Source organism: Scomber japonicus, chromosome 2 (genome assembly GCF_027409825.1).
Source record: "Scomber japonicus isolate fScoJap1 chromosome 2, fScoJap1.pri, whole genome shotgun sequence".
NCBI lineage: Eukaryota > Metazoa > Chordata > Actinopteri > Scombriformes > Scombridae > Scomber > Scomber japonicus.
The window spans coordinates 25,706,204-25,728,569 of record NC_070579.1 but is presented as its reverse complement, the minus strand read 5'-3'; the positions used below and the strand labels follow the sequence as shown (position 1 = coordinate 25,728,569).

Genomic DNA, 22,366 nt, shown 5'->3' with positions numbered 1-22,366 from the left:
AACAAAAAAACAAAGCTAATCTTCAAATCTTATTAATGGAGCAATAATTTCCAAAGTCACCACCAGCACACTTATTAGATCTTTATTAGATTTGATCTGAATTTAGTGATAAAGACCATGATTGATTTAATATTTAGATCATTTTTGAGTGTATTTGAGCATCTAGTGGTTGTTCAGTGTTCCTACTTTAAAGTACCCCAGGCTCAAGCTGTGGTAGTTTCTGACTGGATGATACCTGATGAGCTCTGACACAGGTGTGCATGTTACTGGAAAAAAAAAGGGAGAAAGAAACGACTCATCATGAAAACCACCTGTTTTGTTTAATTTGACACACAAAAATAATCTACAAAAAGACCAAATTAAGGAACCAGTTAACCACGAAATGTCATTTTTATCCTCCCCCACCCCAAAAAGAAAGCACAATTTATAAGATGTCACCCACTGCTCCAGTCACATGACTTCACAATGACATCCCGCAGGACCACACACGTCGACACTCATGGGTTTACATTTTGGGTCAAATGTCAGAGTAATCTCTCTCCCTCTCTTTCTCTCACACACACACATATACACACACACACTCTGACCGGTGCACCCCATCTAAAAGAGCTACAGAACAATCTTTGGCCTCGTTCTCGGTGCAGCCAGCCAGTCAGTCAGACACACACACACACACACACATATATGGAGGAGGGCAGGGGGACTAGTCAGGGAGGCCAGCGAGAGACTCAGGAAGAACGTTTTTTTTTTGTTAACAGAGGTATTCAGCGGAGGGAAGGTATCTCTAAGACCAGGAGGAGAAGAGGAGTCTCGAGTGACATAATAAACATCTACAAACATTCACAACTCCAGAAATGCACTGACAAGTTGAGTAGAAGTTGAAAGCCAAGCGACGACTTGCACTTTTGCATTGAGCGTTTTACAGTCCTGCATAGATCTTTTTCATACTTTTTCAATACAAACTAAGGCGTTGTGTTATATTAAGTTGGTTCGAGTCAATAAGCAGAGAAAGTAAATAAAATTTAAAAAAAAAATCTTAAAATCACAAAATAAAAACAAAACAAAAAAAAAACAATTCAAGTAGGCTACAATCTTGACGTTTCTCCCCTCTCTCACAGGCGGCTCCTCTCGCCAGAAGTGGAGCCCAAAACTTTTTCAATTCAAGTCTTTTTTCCAGAAAAGGTCCAGTGTGATTAAACAGCACCAAAAACACACTGAGCAAGAGAGGGGCATCAAACTTACACTCGCTCATTATTGTGTGAAGAGGATACAACCCATTCATACAGAATAATCTGGAAAGAAATTAACAGTATATTGTGTTGGGTTTTTTTTTTTTTTTTTTATGTACATACACACATTCAAATCAACCTCATCGCTCTCTCTCGCTCTCTCACTCACACACACACACACACACCATAACATGTTTTTGTCCCTGTGTAAATTACAAATAATTTATCAATATTCATTTAAGCTACTACTTAACAGTCATTAGTGGGAGCAGAGGTGACCAACAATAAAATTCTACGGACACGACGATTCCCACATCTGAGACAGAAAGACAGGAAAATAAAAATTCATTATTTAGTCTGTTTTTCTTTTTGTACTGCAAGAACAAGAGTCCTGTTATTCCACATAAGCTTAAATACAAATTAAATTACGTAGCGTACTACTACTCTCATCTGTACCACCACCTCGCTCACACTCATTCCACAGTGATCAAGGTCGGTCATATGTAAACATGTTGACGAAAATAAAAATAAGCCGAACAAAAATAAGTGTTCTTGTCATCCACTCCCACTTGTTCTCATACCCGATTCGTTAGAAAACACACTTAAATTATTTAATCATTGCCACTTGTAGCGAGGATAAACCCATTCTGCTTTAGGTCCGTTTAAAAAGAGGCGGTGGAGACCCGCCCCTCCTCCCGTGCCGCTTCGCCAACGTAAGTCGATCAATGTGAAGATTCCTATTGGTGGATGTGTCCAGGAGGCTGTGACATCACCCTCGCTGGTGTCTGCCGTCCTCCTGTGCTGTTATTGGTCAGTGGGTTTTCCTCTTCATGTCTCCGCCCTGGCTTTGGTTCGCATCTGATCGGAGAGGATGAAGATTTTTAACAATTTTGACATCAGGATGAAAATAAATTGTCTCTGGTGTCAGAGATCCAGCGGCCTGCTGCACCAGAGCAACGCTAACACTTCTAACACACACACACACACACAAGCTACAGATTCATGCTTAAACTATCTGTCCATTAAATGATTAGTCAATCAGAAAAATAATAGCAGATCAATTTAAGTATTGATTCATCACTTTAGTTGATTATGAGGCTTAATATTTAGCCTCATAATCAACTAAAGTGATGAATCAATACTTAAATGTAAACAAAAATAAGTGTTCGTGTTTGTGTGTACTTCAGTATGAGCGCACACACAAACATACACACACACACACACACACACAGAGACTGGAGGTCAAACAGTTGATTGCAGTTTCTCAAATGTTAAGATCTGCTTTGTGTGTGTTTGAACTGAAACTGATTTTAAATTAAACTGAACTTTGTATTTATGAAATCTTGGTTGATTTTTATATTAACAAAAGATGAAAATTATTATCTGCAATATTGAAGTTTTGACATCTCTCGGTTATCTGAGATGCATTTTTAATCTGTCTTCATTGAGGTTGATCACAGGTTAAACTGCTTCAACAGGCTGAAGGACTTTTAATGTGACGCTGACAACAGCTGGCAGCAGTTTCAAACAGGATGATCTGTGTTGAGTCTCCTTGTTCAGGAGTTCAGATGGTTCTAGACCTTTTTGCAGCTAAAAGCTGAGAAACAGCCTGAGTTGAAGATAAAAACATGGAGGCAGCTGCGAACACTGGAATTAAGACGATCAAACAGACTTATTGATTCATTTTCATCATTTTGAGTTAATTGTTCATTCGTCATAAGTCAGTCCGCCAAATCCCTCAATGCAGTTTCACATGTTAATCAGACTGCTGGTCTCTAATCAAAGAACCATCTGTACATTATAAGAAAACTGAATCTACACTGTGTGTCTACTGAAAAACATGCTTCTACTGTGCTACAGCTATAGAGACACATGCCAAATATAACCAAGCAAGCAGAAAGTTACAGAACAAACAGCATGGCAGCTGAGCGGAGGACAACAGGTCGACTTGACACAGACATATGGAGAGAGAGAGAGTGAGAGAGAGAGTGACAGAGAGAAAGGGGCGGAGGAATGCAGGTTACCTGAGAAAGCAAGCTGCAAGTGAGGAGGTAGGGCAGCCTGCGACCCTGACTGGAGACTCTTATACAGATCTGAGGAGAGATGGAGGGAAGGATGGACAGATGAGAGGGAAGAAGGCAACAACAAAAACATTAAAGCAGGAATATGGAAAAGATGACGCAAAAGAGGGAGGGGAGCATGTTAAAATGGGAGACCGGCAACAAAAGAGAGGATCAAAGTATCAGTGATGCGAAAGGTTGAGATGACAGAGACGATGGAGAGAACAAAAGAGGGAGACGGTGGCTCTTTTTTTTTTTTTTTTTTAAGAAATATTTTTAAAAATAGGGATGGGGTCACAGTTAGAGATGTGCAGCACAGCGGCACAGTGCAGGTTCTCATGTACTTCAGTATGAGCGCACACACAAACATACACACACACACACAGAAACTGAAGGTCAAATTAACAACTAAACATGTAAATGCTTCATTTTTTAAAACTTCAGTCACTTCCACTAATCCAACTTTAGACATTTACTCTTCTGGGAGTGAATCAGCTGCAGTAATGATTTGAGGAAAATATCAAGTTGCTCTCCAAGAACAAATTTTATACATATTTTATTTTTATTAATATAGTCAAACATATTTCTACATAAAAAGAAAAAACAAATAAGTTACTTGTTGTTATTGTCAGATTTCTAGTCTTTGTAGAAAAGACAACTTACATGTGAACTGTACTGTTTACCTGCTTAGTTAAAGCTGGACATATCTGACAGCTACAGTTTCTTTTACATATAATGACAGTCTGCTTCTTAACTTATTGTCTTTCACAGCTTGACATGAATGATGTAAATTAATATTTAAACTGCAGCTGTATCAGGAAATTTAAATTGTAATTATGATATAAAAATTAATCGTTCAGCCCTGCGTAGCCTCACAACTGTAATCTCACCAGAATCATTACTGCTGCTGTCAGCTGGAGTAAAACGAGGCAAATCTTTAAATTAAAATAAAATACTACAAAAATGAGTTCCATTTTTGAAAACTAGACCTAAATCCCAGTGGAAAACTATGAAGGTCAAACTGAATTGATATGTTCTGAAATGAAAGCTTATTTAAAGGATAGGGACGGCAATATGATTCATTTCCTTTATTGTCAACAAATGTCATTGTTTCTTTGTATGGAATTTGTTGACACTGTGTTTTAAAAATCATGAAGCCAAGAAAACTGCATCTGTTCTGTTGCTCAGCATTGTTGCTGTTGCATGTTTAGTGATTTCAATCGACAAACTGCTGTAATAAGCTGTGTGTCCCCTCACCTATTAGGTCGCTCTGTGCTAGCGGGTATCCTGAGTTGGAGCTGGGGGCTGAGCCCATGCCAGCGGCCCCTGGGGCTCCGGGAGGGCTGAAATTGAGTAACGGTGGGAACTGGAAGGGCAGCGAGACGGGCACCAGGCCTCCCAACATCCCGAAGCCCAGGGGCAGAGCAGAGGGGCTGCCCAGGAGTGGAGTGCCTGCTGTTGATACCTGCAGAGACGACATGTCAAGTAAAGTAACTCTAAAGTGTGAAAATCAAACTTTCTTCATGTTAGCGTGAACACTAACCTGTGAGAGGTGTGACGTTGTGGAGGACGTGGCCAAAGTTCCTGAAGCCGACCAACCATTTCCTGCCTTTGAGTTCTGGTTGGTGCCGCCCACTACCCTCTGCCTCTGCACGTGATTGGCCGAGACTGAAGACTGGGGAGTTTTGTTTGGGAGACTGCAGACAGCCTTAATGTTGCTGTTGGAGTTGTTGTTGATGCTACTGTTGTTCGTGGCGCACTGAGCTTTCTGGCCTCCAGCGAAGCTGAAACTGCCCTGCGTCTGCTTCACCTGCCCGCCGCCAGACACGCTGAAGGGGGGCCTGAAGGTTTTGGGGGTTTTGGGGGAGTACTGGTGTTGTTGCTTTTGGCTGGAGATCATCTGATGGGTGAGCGGGTGTGAAGGTGAAGAGGACGGGGAGGGGGAGGAGGAGGAGGAGGAGGGAGGAGGGGTCGGTGCGGGAGGCCGAGGGGTGAGCTTTATGATGGGGGAGGAGTTGCTGCTGTGAGAGGACTTGGTGAGGGTGGCCTGCATGGGTGTGATGAAGTTGGGCTGGTGGTGGTGTGTGTGAGATTTAACTAGTGAGGGTTGGGAGGTGGGGGACGGCGAGGAGGACACTGGGGAGGGAGGGCAGAAGGACTGCAGGCCGGGGTGGGAGGTAGAGTTGAGGTGGGACAAAGAGGAAGGGGAGGAAGAAGGTGTGATGCCGCTGCTCACAGCGTTGCCATTGCTGCTGATAATGCTAGCTTTGGCACTGGTCTTGGCCAGTCCCCCCATAGTTGCCAGCATCCCCACAGGGCTAACAAATCCCTTCTGATGGGGGGGCAGCAAAGGGGAAGCCGTGGGAGGAGGCCGCTGCTTCGGAGGCGATGGGGAGGGGTGTGGATGCATCTTGCCACTCACGCCCATTATTGAGCTTGGCCTGTGATTGGGCGATGCCATTGTAACAAGTCTCTGATTCTGGGTTTGGCCCAAGGTGCCAGATCCTTTGATCAGGCTGTAGGGACCATTTGCAGTCCTGGAGGCCAGCGACAGGCCTGCTGCCTGCACGCGAGCCATGGAGGAGACAGCGGGAGACGAGGAAGAGGAGGTAGAAGAGGAGGTAGAAGAGGAGGTCGGTAGCGTTGTTGTTGTTGGCAAATTCCCAGTGGCAGCCTCCACCTTCGACAGGGAATGTTGCTGCGTTGTGGATGAAACCGCGACAGAGAGCTGAGAGGCTGAGGGGTAGTGAGGGGTGACGGGGGGAGGAGAGGTGGTGGGGATTTGTGGGGGTGGAGGCGACAAGGGGCTGTCTGAGGGTCCCGAGCCCTTGGATGCATTACTGAGGAGAGCCAGGGCGTGGGAAATGGAGTCCAGAGAGGGAGCAGTCAGATCCTCATCCAGAGAATCCGACAGACAAATGGGCTCTGAGTGCAAGGAGGAGGAGAGGGGCTGGCGGTTGGAGGTCAGAACGGATGTGGAGGTGGGCAGCGATGGACTGGAGGTCATGGTGAGAGGTGGTTTGTGGATCCAGAGACCCTCCTAAAGAAAGATGAAATATAAACAGTTAAAAGTTATAAAATGAGAGGAAATAATAAAATAAGACTCTTAAAACATTAAATACTGTAGATCCATTTACATAAAGTCTTTTTTTTTTCTCCAAATTTTAATTAATGCTAAACACCAATTTTGTCCTCAACTGAGCAGATCTGACATGCAGAGACACATTATGAGGACTCAGTCTATATTATTGTAGCTTCATGAGAATTGCTGTTGGGCAAATGTGTTGAAACTAAATTATAATATAATAATATAATATAATTGTGGGTTTGAAACAACCGTACAGTAAAAAAAAAAAATATGATAGTGTGGACTCACCTTGGCTTTGGCCTTGGGCCCAGGCACCATTCTCCTCTTGACTCTGAAAGGAACATGCCAGCAAATATTTAGACTTTTCTGTTTACATTTTTGCATTCGAGCTCAGTTTCAGAGAAATCCCTGAGTAGTTACAGTGGTGCTATTAAGGAAACATGAGCTGTTGGAGATTAAGTAAATACTTACAAGTTTCCAGTGAGGTGACTGTGAACGGCAAGACTCTCCTTGAACAGAATCCTGAGCAAAGAAAACCGCTTTAGTGTCAGAGGACAAGAAAAGCTGGCACGTCACGTTGACAGTAAACACTGTCATACAGTAAAAGCAAAGAAAGTTACAACTAATGCTGATTTAAGATATCACAGAAAAGACAAAACTGTGTGTGTGTTTGGCTGTTTAAACAGTATGGACATTAAAGTGTTTTTTAAAAGAGTGTAATCTTGTAAAAGTCAAATTTGTTGGAGCAGCTTTATCAACTTTGACATAACATTGAGAGTTTAACAGAAATGCGCCTGACCTCCCAACTTCAACAGTTATTTTATTTTTCCAAGTCAAGAAAATGTAATAACAATTTCTACATCATAAAATTACCACAATACATAATAACAACCAGCTGCTGCTTCTAGCCAACACTGAAGTAATGAGTGTTAAGACTGAGCAGAAAGTAAAGCTCAACAACCAGTTTGTGCCTCAGTGTTGTATTATAGAGTAGCAACGTTTTCTTATTTCAGAACAGAAAGAGTTTTAAATCTCATGTCAGGGTTGGGATTCCTGTGTTGGCTGTTGCTGTTGGCAATCTGATAGTGAAACAAGTAATTTCCCTTGGGGTGGGGGTAATGCTTATCCACCCTATTTACAGCCACAATAGTAGGTTACGGCCGGTGGTATAACCAGGCATACTGGGAAAAATTCTGGTGGTCTGGTGGACTTTTAAAAAATGTTTTTGGGCCGGTGGATAGTCAAAACATATCTGTTTTTCTCCAGCTCTCCCTATACGTCTGTCATTTAGGGTGTGGATGAGTGTGCCCCATCCCCCCTTTCACTCTCACCGCCAGAAGGGGGAGACAAATGTCCTGCACTACTGCTTTTACATGCTCATAAAATGAACCCCACTCACTAATAAGAAACTAGAAGCAGCAGTAAAACCAGTAATTGTTGTAGAAATTAATAAATTAATGATCGGCTGCTATTTTACTACAATGTGGAAATACACAAACATGTAGCAAGTGACAAAACACTACTCTCAGCCAAGACTGTGGCTCTGTCTATTGGTATCGTGCTCTCTCTCTCTCTCTCTCTCTTTCTCACACAAAAACACAACTTCATTGTTTCCAACTTAATTCTAGCTTGGAGGTGAACTACATTGTTCTCTGGTGAAGAATTTTCTGTAATTTTCTCATCACCGAGGAGGAATTCGTTCGACAGCCATTATACATAAAGGCCACGCAAGCACAAAAATGCAAACACAGAGTCAAACAGAAACACACACTGACACACACATATATACAGACCTGGCCTGCATCCAGCCCTTGGGCCATAGTGGTTTGACCTCATTGTCTAAGAAGGCCTTGAGGTAGTCCTCCACAGACAGAGAGCACTGGTTCTCCATCTCGTAGCAGCTCAGCTTCACTCGCACCAAGCTGCACAGCAGGTTCCTGCACAAACACAAATGTCCTATTCAACACCAATCATTCAATATTAAAATCTAATTTAGGCTGCAGGTGCATAATGACGGTTATTCTTTAGAGAGTTGGCAGTAATAATGACTGTAAAAAAAAAAGTGGAGGGTGTTGGGAAAATGAATGCTGATTGAAAAGCAGTTGCGAGTCTCAAGGTTTTTGCACATTCATGCAGGCCTATGATTCAGGACTCTCACACTAACATTAAAAAAGGTCTTGTTTGGAGACATAAAGGGACTACAAACTGTGCAAATAATTAGGTGAAAATCACACAAAGCCATTCTCATACATGATGGAGTGAAGAGAAACATTCACAGGTTTTTTCCACAATTGTCAGGTCATCATTTTCTACATGGTAACTCGATACAACCTGTAAGGCCCGTCTAAAATCTGTTTACTAGATTAGACGCAGAGAGATAAAGATTGAATACAAAGTCAAACCTGGAGCACCATAAATGCACTGCTCACTGTTACAGAACAGTCTTGGATTATTACCTGAGTTTGTCATCCCAGACAAACTTTTTCCGTGGGCCCATCACCCTTTTCCCCGGTTTCTCTTCCTCCTCCTCTTCTGAGCCCATCCTATCGCCCTCCTCTGACTGCTGCCTGCAGGACACACACAGACAAATAAACAGTTTTAATAAACTTCAGCAAACAACCTAAACAGTTCCCTTTGTTTCTGGATTATTGCAAACAGCTTAATTACTAAGTTTGAGGTACAGGTTGCAAATATGCAGTTACAGGAAGAGCGAGAAACACAACTGTAAAAAAAAAAAACAACAACCTGGTAACTAAAATTAATTCGAGTTTCAAAACCTCAGCAGATACTATCCTCAAACCGAGAATGATTTTATTTCTGTGGTCAACAGAACATTTTAGAACAAGTTTTACAACTGTAAAAATGATTTATACACAGCAATTAAAGTCACACCTGACACGATCCAGACGACTGGGAGAATTAACATTAAGTTTTTCTATTCATCTGTCATTATATTCCTGATACAGTCTTCTCTGATCAACAGTCCAAAATCCAAATTTATTCAGTTTACTGTCATGTATGAAAAAGAAAAGCTTCAAACTGTCACATTTGAAAAGTTACAAGTAAACATTTGTCCTATAAGAAAAAAAAGACGAAGGTTATTCAATTATTCACTCTTCCTGTGAATGTAAACTCTTCATTAATGACAGAAACAGTCCCGTTTTCAGCTTTCAAGCTATCCAATACATTTTTATAAAGGTTTACTTTATAAATTTAATTTTTTTTTAACTCCTAGGGACACTTCACCCTAACCATTTCAGTTGTTTTGAAAACTTGGACTTGGTTTTCACCTGACTTTGACGCAATCTCCTGTCTTCTGTGACAAAAAGGATGGACTTACTTTGCAACCTTCGCCATGCAGTCCATGTTATACCTGGCTATCTGCTCAGGCATCACACTGCACACCGCCAGCTTCAACTTCAACAGAGGAGTCCGCAGTCTGTCGTCCTGAGCAAGAGAAACAAGACCGGATGAGGAAAGCCGGAAAAGATGAATGCAGAGCAAAATTGGAAGAGAAGATCAGACACAGAGGATTAAATAGACAACAAAGAAATAAAACGTGGAGAAGGAGGAGGAAACGAAAAAAGGAAAAAGAAAAAAAAGAAAAAGAAAAAGTGGAAGAAAGACAAGAAAGATGATGGATACAAAGAGGAAGAATAAAAGATGGAGTAGTGAGAGTGAGGGAGTAAGTTGATGTAATTTGTCAACAATGCAACTTTAATGGATCATGACAAAAGATATTAAGAAGCTTGTTTTCAGTGGAAGCCCTCATCAAACTAGTCCGTCTGTACTATGAGCCGTGAACATTAACAAATTAAGAAGCGGGGATGGATCAGATTAAAAGGATGAAAAGACAAGTAAAATGTGGAGAAACTAAAAGGAGGAGCTGAACAAAGCAGCTCAAATGTAGAAATATAATAGAGAGCTTGAGGGAAATACTAAAGTAATCTGTTGTGTTTGAAAAAAATGTAAAGAGTAAATATTTTGTGGAGGCAGATGAGCATAAATGTGTGGTCCAATAACCCACAAGGGAACCCTAAAATCACTGGTATGCTGCAATAAAAACACACAAAAACAGGAAGTCCTTGGAGGAGAGTAGAAAGACAAGAAATCAAAACTGCCGAAAACAAACAACTGTGGCTCTTGGATCATCTCAAGGACAGTTCACTGGAAAGATGTAAAGATTATTGTGAGATATGTGTAAACACTTGTGAAGATTCATAGTTTAAACTCTGTGTGCTGGTTTATAATTTTTCACTGCACTGAATACTTTCTCGCTTTTTTTCCAGCACAGCTAGAAATCAAGACTGTCGTCTGTTCTCACCTTCGTCTCTAATTCGTCCATACAATTATCTGATGAATTAATTAATTTGGAGACAGACTGCATTTTTAATTGCACTTATTATTTCTCATTTTGAAGTCAAACAGAGGTAATTACGATTGCTGTTTTTCTTTGCATGACAAAAATCGGCAATAGCTGTAAATCTGAAATCATTTTCACTGAAGTATCAATTACAACCACGAGTCTGCACAACAGGAATATGTTATTCTAAAAATATGACAGTGAGTTCAGTCATTTTGACTGTGATTTCAGGTGCTTAATGAGTGTTTTTGACTGAGAAAAGTAAATAATTTTCACTGGGGCGAGGTTTAATGGCTTCAGCCATTACAGTCTGAGCCTCACCTGGATGTTGAGGCTGAGCTTCTTCAGACGTTTGAGGAGTGCTTCTTTGTTGCATGGCACAAATGCTTCCATGTGCGAGTAGATGTCTGAACGCACCTCAGGAGGCTGTTCCTGGACCTGCAGCTCAATACTGAGATGGAGAAAAAAAAGTTAAAATTGTGCAAAACAGAAGGGGTAGAAGAATAAAGTGGGAGGGACACAAAATATATAGCGAGACAGAAAAAGAGGGTTAGGGTTAGGGAGACTGAATGGACGCAAAGATAGAGGACGATGAACATTATGTTGAAGAAACAAGACGAGAGGAATGGAAATGTGAAGCATGTCATTAACGCAGACAATGAGACGCAGGGAGAAAACAAAACACTTGAAGATGAGCAGGAGAGGCAGCGAGGGAAATCTGAGTGAGAAAGACGGAAAAAGGAGAGCAAAGTGAGCTGGGATTTGGCTGACAGTGATTTAAAAGCTGTCCTACTCACTCCAGGAGAATGTTATTCATGTCCAGGGTGAAAAATTTCTTCCTGCCCTCCTGATCAAACTGCCTCGAGGCCTGTGGGAGAGAAAGGTTGAGTCAGCACAGTAGCACTGTTCCATACAGTACAAATACATATATACATACATCTGTGACGCTGCACTGCTGAGGACAAGAGACATTGACCGTCACCTAATTTTTTTTAGGAGTCTTTAAGTTACAATTTCTTTAATGAATTCAAGAAATAACAATGTTGAATTCCCCATCTCTCCCCAAACATTGAGATAAAACACCACCAATTCTCTTTCTTCCTCTGCCTCCCTCCTCCTCACTATCCTCTTCTTCACCTCTGAATCCTTCACATGCATCATCCTGTTCAATTGTCTCGCTCTTCAAATTTTTACAGACATCTAGAAAAATATTTCCCAGCTACAGATTGACTCTGTGGCTCTGAGGTACAAGAGCAACAACAAAACAAGAACTTCTTCAAAAAGGCAGTGCTGCGGGCTATGTTGTTTTAGTTACATAAAACCCCTCAGGGTTCAGCTTGGAGCCGCGTCTCTCCAAGAAGAGACTATTCTCGTCGGACTAAACAATAACAATAAACATTCTGTCCCACTTCCTCGGCTGATTGGCGTTCCTGTTTAACTTCTAAGAAGAGGCTTCACATATAATTGCAGCCGCCCACAGAAGGGCTACCGTTGACTCACCGCCCGCAGGTCCTCGATGCGTTTAATAAGAGGAGCAGGCAGTCCGCCAGGCAGCGGGGGAGGAGAGAAAAGTCCACCGGAAGACCCCAGGCCTCGGCCCGGGCCACCTCCTCCTGCTGCTTTCAGAGCCGGCACACCGACTCCCAGAATGCCATTCTCTCTAGCTGCTGCCATGGCATTCTGCTGGTCAGTGTCCAACATGCTGAAGTCCAAGTCGCCTAGGAGATCCTGAAGCTCCTTCTCGTTGGCCGAGCCCAGCAGTGACATCACAGCGGGGTCCGAAGTGAGGTCTGCCAGTGAGAGGTCATTGCTGGCTGCGTTGCCCTGCGGGTGAGTGGAGTTAGAGGCTAACAGGTGGTTTGAAGAGTTGGCAGAGTGGGCCTTGTTAGCCGCACCTCCTGCCAGGCCGGGGAGAGCCACTGTGGGGTTTCTTTTCCTCATCTCCTCCTTCTCCCGGGTGAAGCGGCGGAGCATGGCTGCCAAGTACAGCGAGTCCTTCATCAGCTTCTTCCTCTTCTTCTTCTCCGGCCGGTGGAGGTTGAGTGCCGTCACTCTGTGACAGAAAAACACATTTGAATGAAAAGCAATACATACAAACACATACATATTATATACATAATAGATAGATTTAGATATACAGTTGCAATTAAAATTATTTAACCCCCAAATTAGGTTTATTGGCAAAATGTACAAACTAGCAGCTGTTTGCAATAAACAAGATCAATTTAAATAGCTCAACACAACTAATATTACAAGTGGTTTTCCAAATTCAACACAAAATGCCACTTTTAATGACTACTGCAGTCTCAAAATTATTCAACACCTTTATGACAAAGTAGTAGTACTTAGTAGAGCACTCTTTTGCTGTTATGACAAATGTGCAAATGTGATGCATAGCCACACACCAGCCTCTGGCAGCGTTCCTGAGGGATCTTGGCCCCTTCCTCATGGGCAAAGGCCTTCAGTTCACTAATATTCTTGGGTTTTCATGCTGAAAGTGCCTTTTTCAAATCCCACCAGAGATTTTCAATGGGGTTCAAGTCAGGTGACTGTGATGGCCACTCTAGTATCTTCCAGGACTTCTTCTGAAACCAAGCCTTGGTGGACTTTGAGGTATGCTTGGGATAACGGTCCTGTTGGAAGGTCCAATGATGCCCAAGCTTCAGCTTCCTCACAGAAGGCATGACATTTTCTTCCAGGATTTCTTGATACTTGATTGAATCCATCTTGCCCTCCACATGCTGCAGGTTCCCAGTGCCAGAAGAAGCAAAGCAGCCCAAGAGCATCACTGAGCCACCGCCATGCTTCACTGTAGGCAGGGTGTTCTTTTCAGCGTATGCTTTATTCTTCATTCTTCCTCCTCCAGACATCCTAAAACCTCTTTGACTTTTTTATATAGTTTTGAGCAAATTGGAGCCGACTTTTCTTGTGCTTTTGGGTCAGTAGTGGTGTACGTCTTGGAGTATGGGAATGGAGTCCTTCAGGGTTTAGTATGCGCCTTACTGTGGAAACTGAAACATCAATGCCTGCTGCTACCAAGTCTTGCTGCAGGTCTTTTGCAGTCAGTCGAGGGTTTCTGACCACCTGCCTCCTCAGGGATCTGGCGGCAGCCTTTTTCTGCCACATCCAGGTAGTGTAGCCACTGTTCCTTTAACTTTAAATTTGCCAACTGTGCTTCCAACTGTATCTCTAGGAACATTCAGTGCCTATGCTATCTTTTTGTATCCTTTTCCTTGATGTGCAAGGCAATGATCTGAATGTTCTGGACAATTCTCTTGACTTACCGTCAACAGTCCAGGTATTTGAGGGGTTCTATATCAAGCACACCCGATGCAACTAATGAAGCCCTTGATATGTTGTATCAGGTGTGCTTTAGACCAAACCTGATTTGCAAATGTGTGCTCTTATGAGGAATTCTATTCAGGGGGTTGAATATTTTTGAGACTGCAATAGTCATTGAAAGTAGGATTTAGTGTTGAATTTGGATAAAATCCTTTTAATATTACCGTAGTTTTATTTAACTATTTACACTGTTCTTGTGTCATTTGTTTATTGCAAACACCTGAAAATGTTTGGATTTTGCCAATAAACCTAAAATGCAATGGGGGTTTAATAATTTTGATTACAACTGTATATACAGATATAGTGTCTCAGACTGAACTGGCATTCTGTTTAGCTTCTTTCACCCATATTTCTTTTAGGGGGAGGGGATTATTTACCCTTATCGATCAGTATGAAGGGTCTCATCTTTCTGTTGCTATTTTTCATGAATGTAGCTGGCTAGCTATGCAGGAAGAGGACGACCCCTATTCTTAAACCTGCCTACTTAACTCTGATTGGTCGAGTATTTCTCCAGTCAGTGGAAATGTCCATAAATAGGCACAACACAAGACCTATTTAAATCGCTGTACAAATCTGAGATGTGGGCTCTGTGATCTGGAACCAGGCTTCCCTACTCGCTTTGTAAAATTTTAACTCACCAGCTTACACAGGAAATCCTAAGAAAAACCTCTTAAGTTACATTTTAGAGGGACAGGGAGGTGAGAGCATAAGATAAAGAACAGGTGAAACCAATGCTACAGATAAGTGACATTTCTACTGGTGAACTGAGGCATCAACAAACGCTGTAAGAGACCACTGAGAAAACGTGGGAAGAGCGTGAAACTGTGGGGATTTTGAAGGATTAACCTGCAGTTTGCTCTGAAAGATATGACACACACATATATATAACATCATCTGTTTCATAATGACACAATGGCAATAGCTGCTGCTATTTTTGGAAGTTGTTTTCAGGATGGCGGCACGTTGGAGTATTTGGCCTATCTGAGCGTGGATAATGGAGCGTTTTCTAGAAGGTGGCTGGCTTGTCATTGCAACTAAGAGCAAGTCAGAGTCAGCATCCCTGCCTCATGATAGATGTATGAGAGGCTCTGCACAAAAGCAGAGGAGCGTAATGTCACGCAGGGAGGTGGATTATTATTAGCAGGGTAAAGAGTGGACAAATGCGTCATCACATATTCACTGTGGCCCACAAATCCTTGGGTGTCCGAAAGGTCAACTTTTTAAGCACAGGAGAAAAACTTGTCCATTTACCAAACAGCATCTGTGCATCTTTGACATTTAAAAATATCAGACTTTTCAATAGGATGGCTTAATGGTATTGAATCATTTGATTAAGTGGGAGATTAGGTTTTAAATGGCTATTTTACAGATGTGTGGAAAGTGATGGCCTCCTGACAAGAATTTACTGGCTGCAGTTTAAGCTCACTCAGCTAATCATGAGCCATTTACTGAGCTTCTTGATAAATATACACCCACGAATCGCTTATAGGAAGAAGTAAAACATCACCAACCAACACAAGACAACCACAAAAATAACAAAACATACAGATAATAAGAAGACAGTAATATTGCACTTCTATGATTCTCACCCTTGTTTAGATACTCTGTTCTTCTTCGGGTTCTTCTCTTCCAGATTGTTCACTTCCTTCTTCTTCCTCTTCTTTATCACCTGCTCCAAGTTGTCATTCAGCTTCTGAAACAGGAGCGCATGCACTCATTAAACTCAAATAAGCAGATGACGGCAGCGCACAGTGACCGACAATGTATTCTTTCCAGAAACACATGCGGAGCTTTGAGTGTGTGTGTAAAGAGATTTACATCACATCTCCCTAAAACTGGGATTCAGTCCAAATCCAGCTCCTGTTGGGGGACATTTATCCACATTTCGCATGGATTGAGGAGATTATGCTGTGTCATATTTTCTTATTACAATTAAATAAGTTAAGTTTTAATTTCCATGAACATATTATTGTTAAACTCTATTTCCTTCATGTTTATTTATCCACAATGTGCAAGGTTTTGTTTGCCTCACTATACTTGACACAGGCAGGTCAGGATTTTTTTAATTGGAGGTAATGCATTAGAAAAGTGAGAAAGACTAGTGTGACTTAAAGACATACAGGAACAATCAGGGAAATGGATTTCCTACATAGGTACTTGTTCCTTTATGTTTTGTGTCATTAACTCTGCATGAAAAAACATAGCAGCTCAGCTGAGACACAGAGGGATCCAGCAAAAAAGAAATATATCCAAATTATATCCACTTCATAGTTTGCTCAAAACCTCCAGTGTATCAATTTACAATACTTTCTGGTAACAATCCCACAATGCAATGTGCATAATTTTATAGATGAAAAAAATACTGTTGTGCGACTCTACAGCTGACAGTGATAACACATGATGATCATGAGCACGGGACTGTAATAACTATTGAGTGTCTATTATGTAGGGAGTATGAATGAGTGAAAGAGGAAATGATTTCAGACACAGCCATGGCCACCTGGCAAAAAAGTTGAACCAGGCTCAACTTGGTGATGTCATCCAGAAAGGCACTGCTGTGGCCAAATTACAAAACATGTTGATCAATTTGTAATGTGAACACAGTGTTTCTACTGTTAACTTCACAATCATCACAGCAGAAGATAAACCGTTTTTAAAATCTGTCTCTATTATAAACTACTGTGCAGTGTTCTGTCATTAGACAACCCTTCAATTTCATTTTCTGTTAGTCAACTCAAATTTAATTGCCTCACCAGTTCCTTAAATGACCACACACACACACACACACACACACACACACACACACACACACACACACACACACACACACACACACACACACACACACACACACACACACACACACACACACACACACACACACACCTGTTTTTGGTCTGAATCCCTGCTTACGTGAGCACATTTCGAAAACAAGTTAACAAAATATATATATATATATTTTTTTTTAAAAAAGGTCAGATTTTGGCTTTGGAAAGCTTTGGAAGTGTAAACTAGTTTTTGTAATAATTCATTTTTTGGACATTTGACTTTGAACAGAACAGAACTGACTGCCCCTGCAATACAGACTCCAGTTCCTCAACTCAGATCTGCCGAAACCAATTCTCAACCCGATACCAGTGCTTTCTTTTTCCACACATTTAAAACCTGTACTCCCACTGTGTGGGACTCACTGGGATCACTTTTATATGAGATAAGCACCTGCTGTAGTGCTAAAATCTGAGTGAGTAGCCCGCTGTGACTGTATCAATGGAACTGTATTTAGTCTAGATGGATCATATCAAGCCAATACTCAATTCGGTTTATGGGTGATAATATAAAGGAGTTACTGTGTTGACATGTAGGCAGTACGATATCACCTGGACTCTTTATATCATGACCCACAATGGAAATAAATATTGAACTTAATTGTGTGTGATTTAATGTCTTCCTTTTCACAATGTTAACGAAAACAACAACAACAACAACAAAAAACAAAAAACATATTTCCATCTCTTTTCCAGGTCTGAGACCCTTAGTCTCCCTGAATCTTCACAATCCTGAAAACCCCCAAAAAATTATAATTTCTTCCTGTCCTGTTATGATAACGTTAGGGTGAACTCACCTTGCCCTCCTCCCCCTCGGAGTCAGAGGCCGCTCTGAACTGCAGCGTGCCGGTGTTGATGTAAAATCCCCCCAGCTTTGTGGTCAAAGAGGCAGGCACCAGCTCATCATACTGAGAAAAATAACAATGGAAGACAGTTTGCGGTGTAAGATCACAGGAATGTTGAAAACAATAAATCCTCTTACACAACAAAATGCAGACGTCGTCTCTGGATTTCAAAACATATCGAGTAAAGTGATCGTGTTTTTGTTAACATTTCACAAAAAGCGGCTGACACGTCTCTGCAGGTCAGTGAAAATGAATGAATTGTTGCGCCAAAATAAATAAATCACTAAAAACAATCAAAATCCCTCCAGGCTAAAGATGAAACATTCCTCCATTACGGCGCATATCAAAACAGAAAACAGGGTCACACAGGTGCTGCCAATTTGTGAGTGTAGAGAGGACAGCTATCAAAACAAAACAACAAATATCACATAATGGCAGAGAATCCATACAAAGAGCATAATACCAGCTATTACAGTCACACAGGGAGCGATACACTCTGAAAACCGAGCAACAAAAACAACAAATCCCTGTGTGGACACCAGGAGCACGTATGTATTTATGACTCATGTGGATGATTTTAGACTGTAGTCTCGGGTTGGTTGTAAGAAGGGACAAGTGTCTATCTTTAGAAGTAACATTGGATGAGCTGTATTGAAACATCAAGCGAGGAAATAAATATTTAACCACAGAGGAATAATGTCTACGTCAACAAAACAAGACGAGAGAACAGCAGATCAGAAATGTGATGAGGACGGCGAATAAATCAGCAGATAACAAGGATGAAAAGAGAACGCCGTGCAGTGTTATTAGAAAGCGCAAAGTGAGATGTTCGACTTAATTAAAGTGACATCCGCGGAAAACAGACGCATCAAGTCATTATTAACGAGGTGAATGGTACTCACAGCTTCAGAGTTGTCAATAAAGGGGTCTGTCTCATCGTAGCCAAAGCCTATATCGATCAAATCTTGCATTCTGTCCTTCTTCTTCTTCCCTGTGGTGGCACCCTGAAAAGTAAAAAAAAAAAAAAAACATCCCACACCAGAGATTAACTTTTTAATTTTCATTCACAAACAAACACATCATTTTCAGCTTCACTTTTGGTCCTCTTGAGAACACAAACACACATAATCGCAAAGAAAAACAAATAGAACACAACTGATAAATCAACCGACGCTGACTTCTTACAGGAATTCAGTTATTAGCATACATGTCGTCCGTTAAGTGATAAGAAAATTACACCAGAGCAACACCAAAGATATGTGTGGTGGCCTTCAGGAACTGTTCCTCCATGTGGTTTGTCCACCAGAGAACTCTGACAAGTTTATTTATCAACTGAAAAATGTTCCCCTCAAGAGAGATCCTTTTTTTTTTTTTGGTTATGGTTTGCATTTATGTAAAAAAACAAAAATAACTTCATCTGATATTTTTCATTCTCACATCAGGCAAGTTGAAACAACTAGTAACTGACTCTAAATATTAAGTAATTTTGTTCCTCCTGAGGTTTCTCCCTTTTTCCCCCTCAATTAAAGTTTTTGTTGTGGAGTATTTTTACCCATGAATAAAGGATCGAAATATAGATGGTTGTATAAAAACCTTTGAGGAATATCTATGATGTTGGATGACATACTATAGATTAAATCCACTTTACCATAACAATTCACCAAAACAAACATTAACAGTAATGTCATCCAAATTATCAGATAATATTCACTTCAGTACAAAAATAGCAAACATGTGAGATATACTGTATGAGGTCATTCAGAAATAATGTTGCGATTACATTGTCCACCAGAAAGCACTGACAAGTTTAAAATGTCTCACTCATATCTGTCAATGTTAATGCATTTATCAGCTGTGACATCATTATCCGATTTTTTGAACTCTCAATACAATATTGATATTGGCCTCAAAAATCTGATGTCAGTCACCCTATAATTTAAAACATGATCCAATAAGAAACACTTGATGCATAGATTTTAATTAAAAAATGAAAAAACAACTCACATATTTATCTTCAAACTTCTTTGCCATGGCCTCAACCTGGAGCCGCTCTCTCTCATCGTCGTTGAAGGGGTCGTTGGGATTTGGGACTGGTGTCACACTTGGAGGTTTATTTTTTGCCTGGAAAAAATATTGAAATTTTGATATTAAAATAATGTGGTTTACATAGTTTCACCCCGCCCCCCTCCTCAAAAAAAAAAAAAAGAAGAAAGAAATATCAATACATTGTCACATGATTGTCAATAAACTTAAAATAACTGAAAAACTGTAATTAAGTGATGTTATAAAACCTCAAAAGATGCTAAACATGATGCTTGCAGTGATTCAAAAATATAAATATTTAATTATCCTCTGGTTTGCAAACTTTTTTTTCACCCCCTCCCCACTCATGTAAAACAACATTATAGGAGAAAAAAAAATGAATAATCCAAAACTGCAAAGAAGCAAATTGAGGCAGACTTGTCTTTGATCTCTCGGCTCTGACATTTGCCTTGTTCCCATGCTACATCCTGGTACCTCCATCAGCAATGCTCTCTCATCTATCTATCACCCGCAGCCACACAGGGCCAAACTGCATGTGGCATTTCCAAGTGCTGTAATGGCTGTGTGACTGGGCTGTTGCTGGGCAAGTCACAGTGAACAGGACACAGGTAGCAGCACAAGATAAGCTTTATCTGTGCCTGTGCAAGACGACAGAGGAGGTCCTTCGCTACAAAAGCTGCTGTCAAGAAGAAGCGCAGCTGAAGTTGGGAGAAAAAAGCACAACGGGATGAGTGGCCACAAAAAAAAGAAAAAAAAAACACACACACACACTGGTGCTGTCCTTTTGTGTCGAGTCGCACTAATGGTCAGTAACAACCACGCTAGTCCACAGAAGGACAAGGTGCACTACTCCCCTCCTCCTTATTTAGCAATGACAAGTCCACACAAACACTTCCAAGAGCGATAAAAATTAAGCTCCAGTATGAGCCGGCCTGGTAATGTTTAGTCAAACTAGGAGATCCTACCTGGATGTTGTTGATGAGTTCCCCGTAATTAAACTCGGCGGAGGAGCGGTCGTCGGGCTCGGACAGGGGCAGGTTCAGTCGCACCGTCGTCCTCCTCTCGGCTCCGGTCTTGTCCCCGTCGCCGGTTTTACCGAGGCGTCCGTTGCTGGCAGCAGCGACGGCGGTCGCTCCTGCCCCGGTTGCCGTCGCTGCCTCCACCTCTCCGGCTCTGCCCAAGTTGAAGTCGGCCTCATCCTCCAGCCGGCGTTTCCTAGACTCCGCGGCTGCTCCAGCTGCGAAGGCCGAGAGGGTGACAAATTGCACTTTTCTCGGCTCGGCCATTTGGATGAGCTGCCTGCCTGAACCTCGCTCCGGACAGACAGCGACAGCGAGGAGAAGAGCTACTTCGCGAAACTACTCCAAATTGGTGGCTTGAAGAAGGTTTCGCGAAGCCCCGACGGCTGCTCAGTGCCTACACGGATGTAAGGGCCTCCTCCGCACCATACGAAATGAACTCCAGGGGATGCGACGGTCGGGGAAAAGTTGTTTTTTCGGCAGCTACTTGCATCCTCAATTTGCTATGGGACCGAGACATTCACAGGAGCCATCTTGGGTTTCGGGAGTAAATAAAATATCAGAAGAGAGGGGTCGTTGCGCATGCGCGTACGCACAAAACGGAAGCATCGTGACACGGGGGGAGTCCTCCGGTCCAATCAGCGTGTGCCCCGATCCTAAACCCGCCTCTGTCACAACAGGCGATAATAACAACACTATCAGTACTATTATGACCTTTATAAAGTGTCTGAGTGAAGGACAGTCAGTGGGATGCACAGACCACATGGTGTGTGTGTGTCCAGACGTCCATTAACAGCTTCATCTCGGTTTCACTTATCGACAGCTTTCATTTGATGCATTTCATTGTCTGTCCAGGAAAATGCTGAATTGTGCACTTTTCTATAATGGCTTCAGCACACACACTCACTCAAACATGAAAATCCTTAACAGACGCTAGATGATAGGCTCTCTCGGCTAGCTGGTCTGGCTACATGTTCTAATGACCACCTGTTGACTCAGTTTTAAGAGTGTTCATAATTCATAATTATAAACTGGGAGTAAATCTCAGTTTGAGGTGGATCCTTGTATATTCTGTTCTTCTAGACAGAAGCCATGACTGAAATAACCTGTTAGGGGGGGCGGGGGGGGGGGGGGCCTCAAGGCAAAATTTTTCCAGCGCTCCACCTGCTGTCTATCTATACAATGTACCCTGTAGCAATGTACCCCTCATTAAAAGATAAGGCTGGTGAAATTCTACTTTTTTGTTATTGTCGACAAATCTCGTGAAAAGATCTAACACCAGCAACACTTAAGCCCATCTCTTTAATACTTTCCAACCCTCCCCAACGATATATGGCACTCAGTCCAAGCCCATTGGTTCCTGCAAAATACATAAATATTCGAAAAGATGTCTAGTTTCTTTTCTTTCTTTCTTTCATTCCCTCAAACAACTGGGTAAACTTTACTCTATCAGGAGTAAACCTTGTATTTGTTGGGGATTTTTCCATCTCAGATTTGGTGCACTTGTGAGAATTTTCAGGTGTAGGACAGTAAATATGGGATTGGCTCAAAA

The 22,366-nt window shown here is 41.7% G+C and overlaps 1 protein-coding gene across 1 annotated transcript; it reads right to left on the bottom strand.

Moving 5' to 3' along the window:
• Positions 1–298: 298 nt before the first annotated feature.
• ubn2a (ubinuclein 2a) lies at positions 299–22,104 on the bottom strand. The gene is made up of 17 exons (XM_053325151.1): positions 20,761–22,104; positions 19,757–19,873; positions 18,655–18,756; positions 17,705–17,815; positions 15,672–15,775; positions 12,241–12,793; positions 11,538–11,608; positions 11,062–11,191; positions 9,718–9,824; positions 8,834–8,944; positions 8,171–8,314; positions 6,849–6,899; positions 6,666–6,708; positions 4,833–6,329; positions 4,547–4,754; positions 3,254–3,322; positions 299–2,087 (listed from the first exon to the last, which is right to left on the bottom strand). Exons 1-17 carry the CDS (start codon positions 21,079–21,081, stop codon positions 2,041–2,043), a joined length of 3,786 nt encoding a protein of 1,261 aa, XP_053181126.1. The 5' UTR covers positions 21,082–22,104; the 3' UTR covers positions 299–2,040.
• Positions 22,105–22,366: the final 262 nt, after the last annotated feature.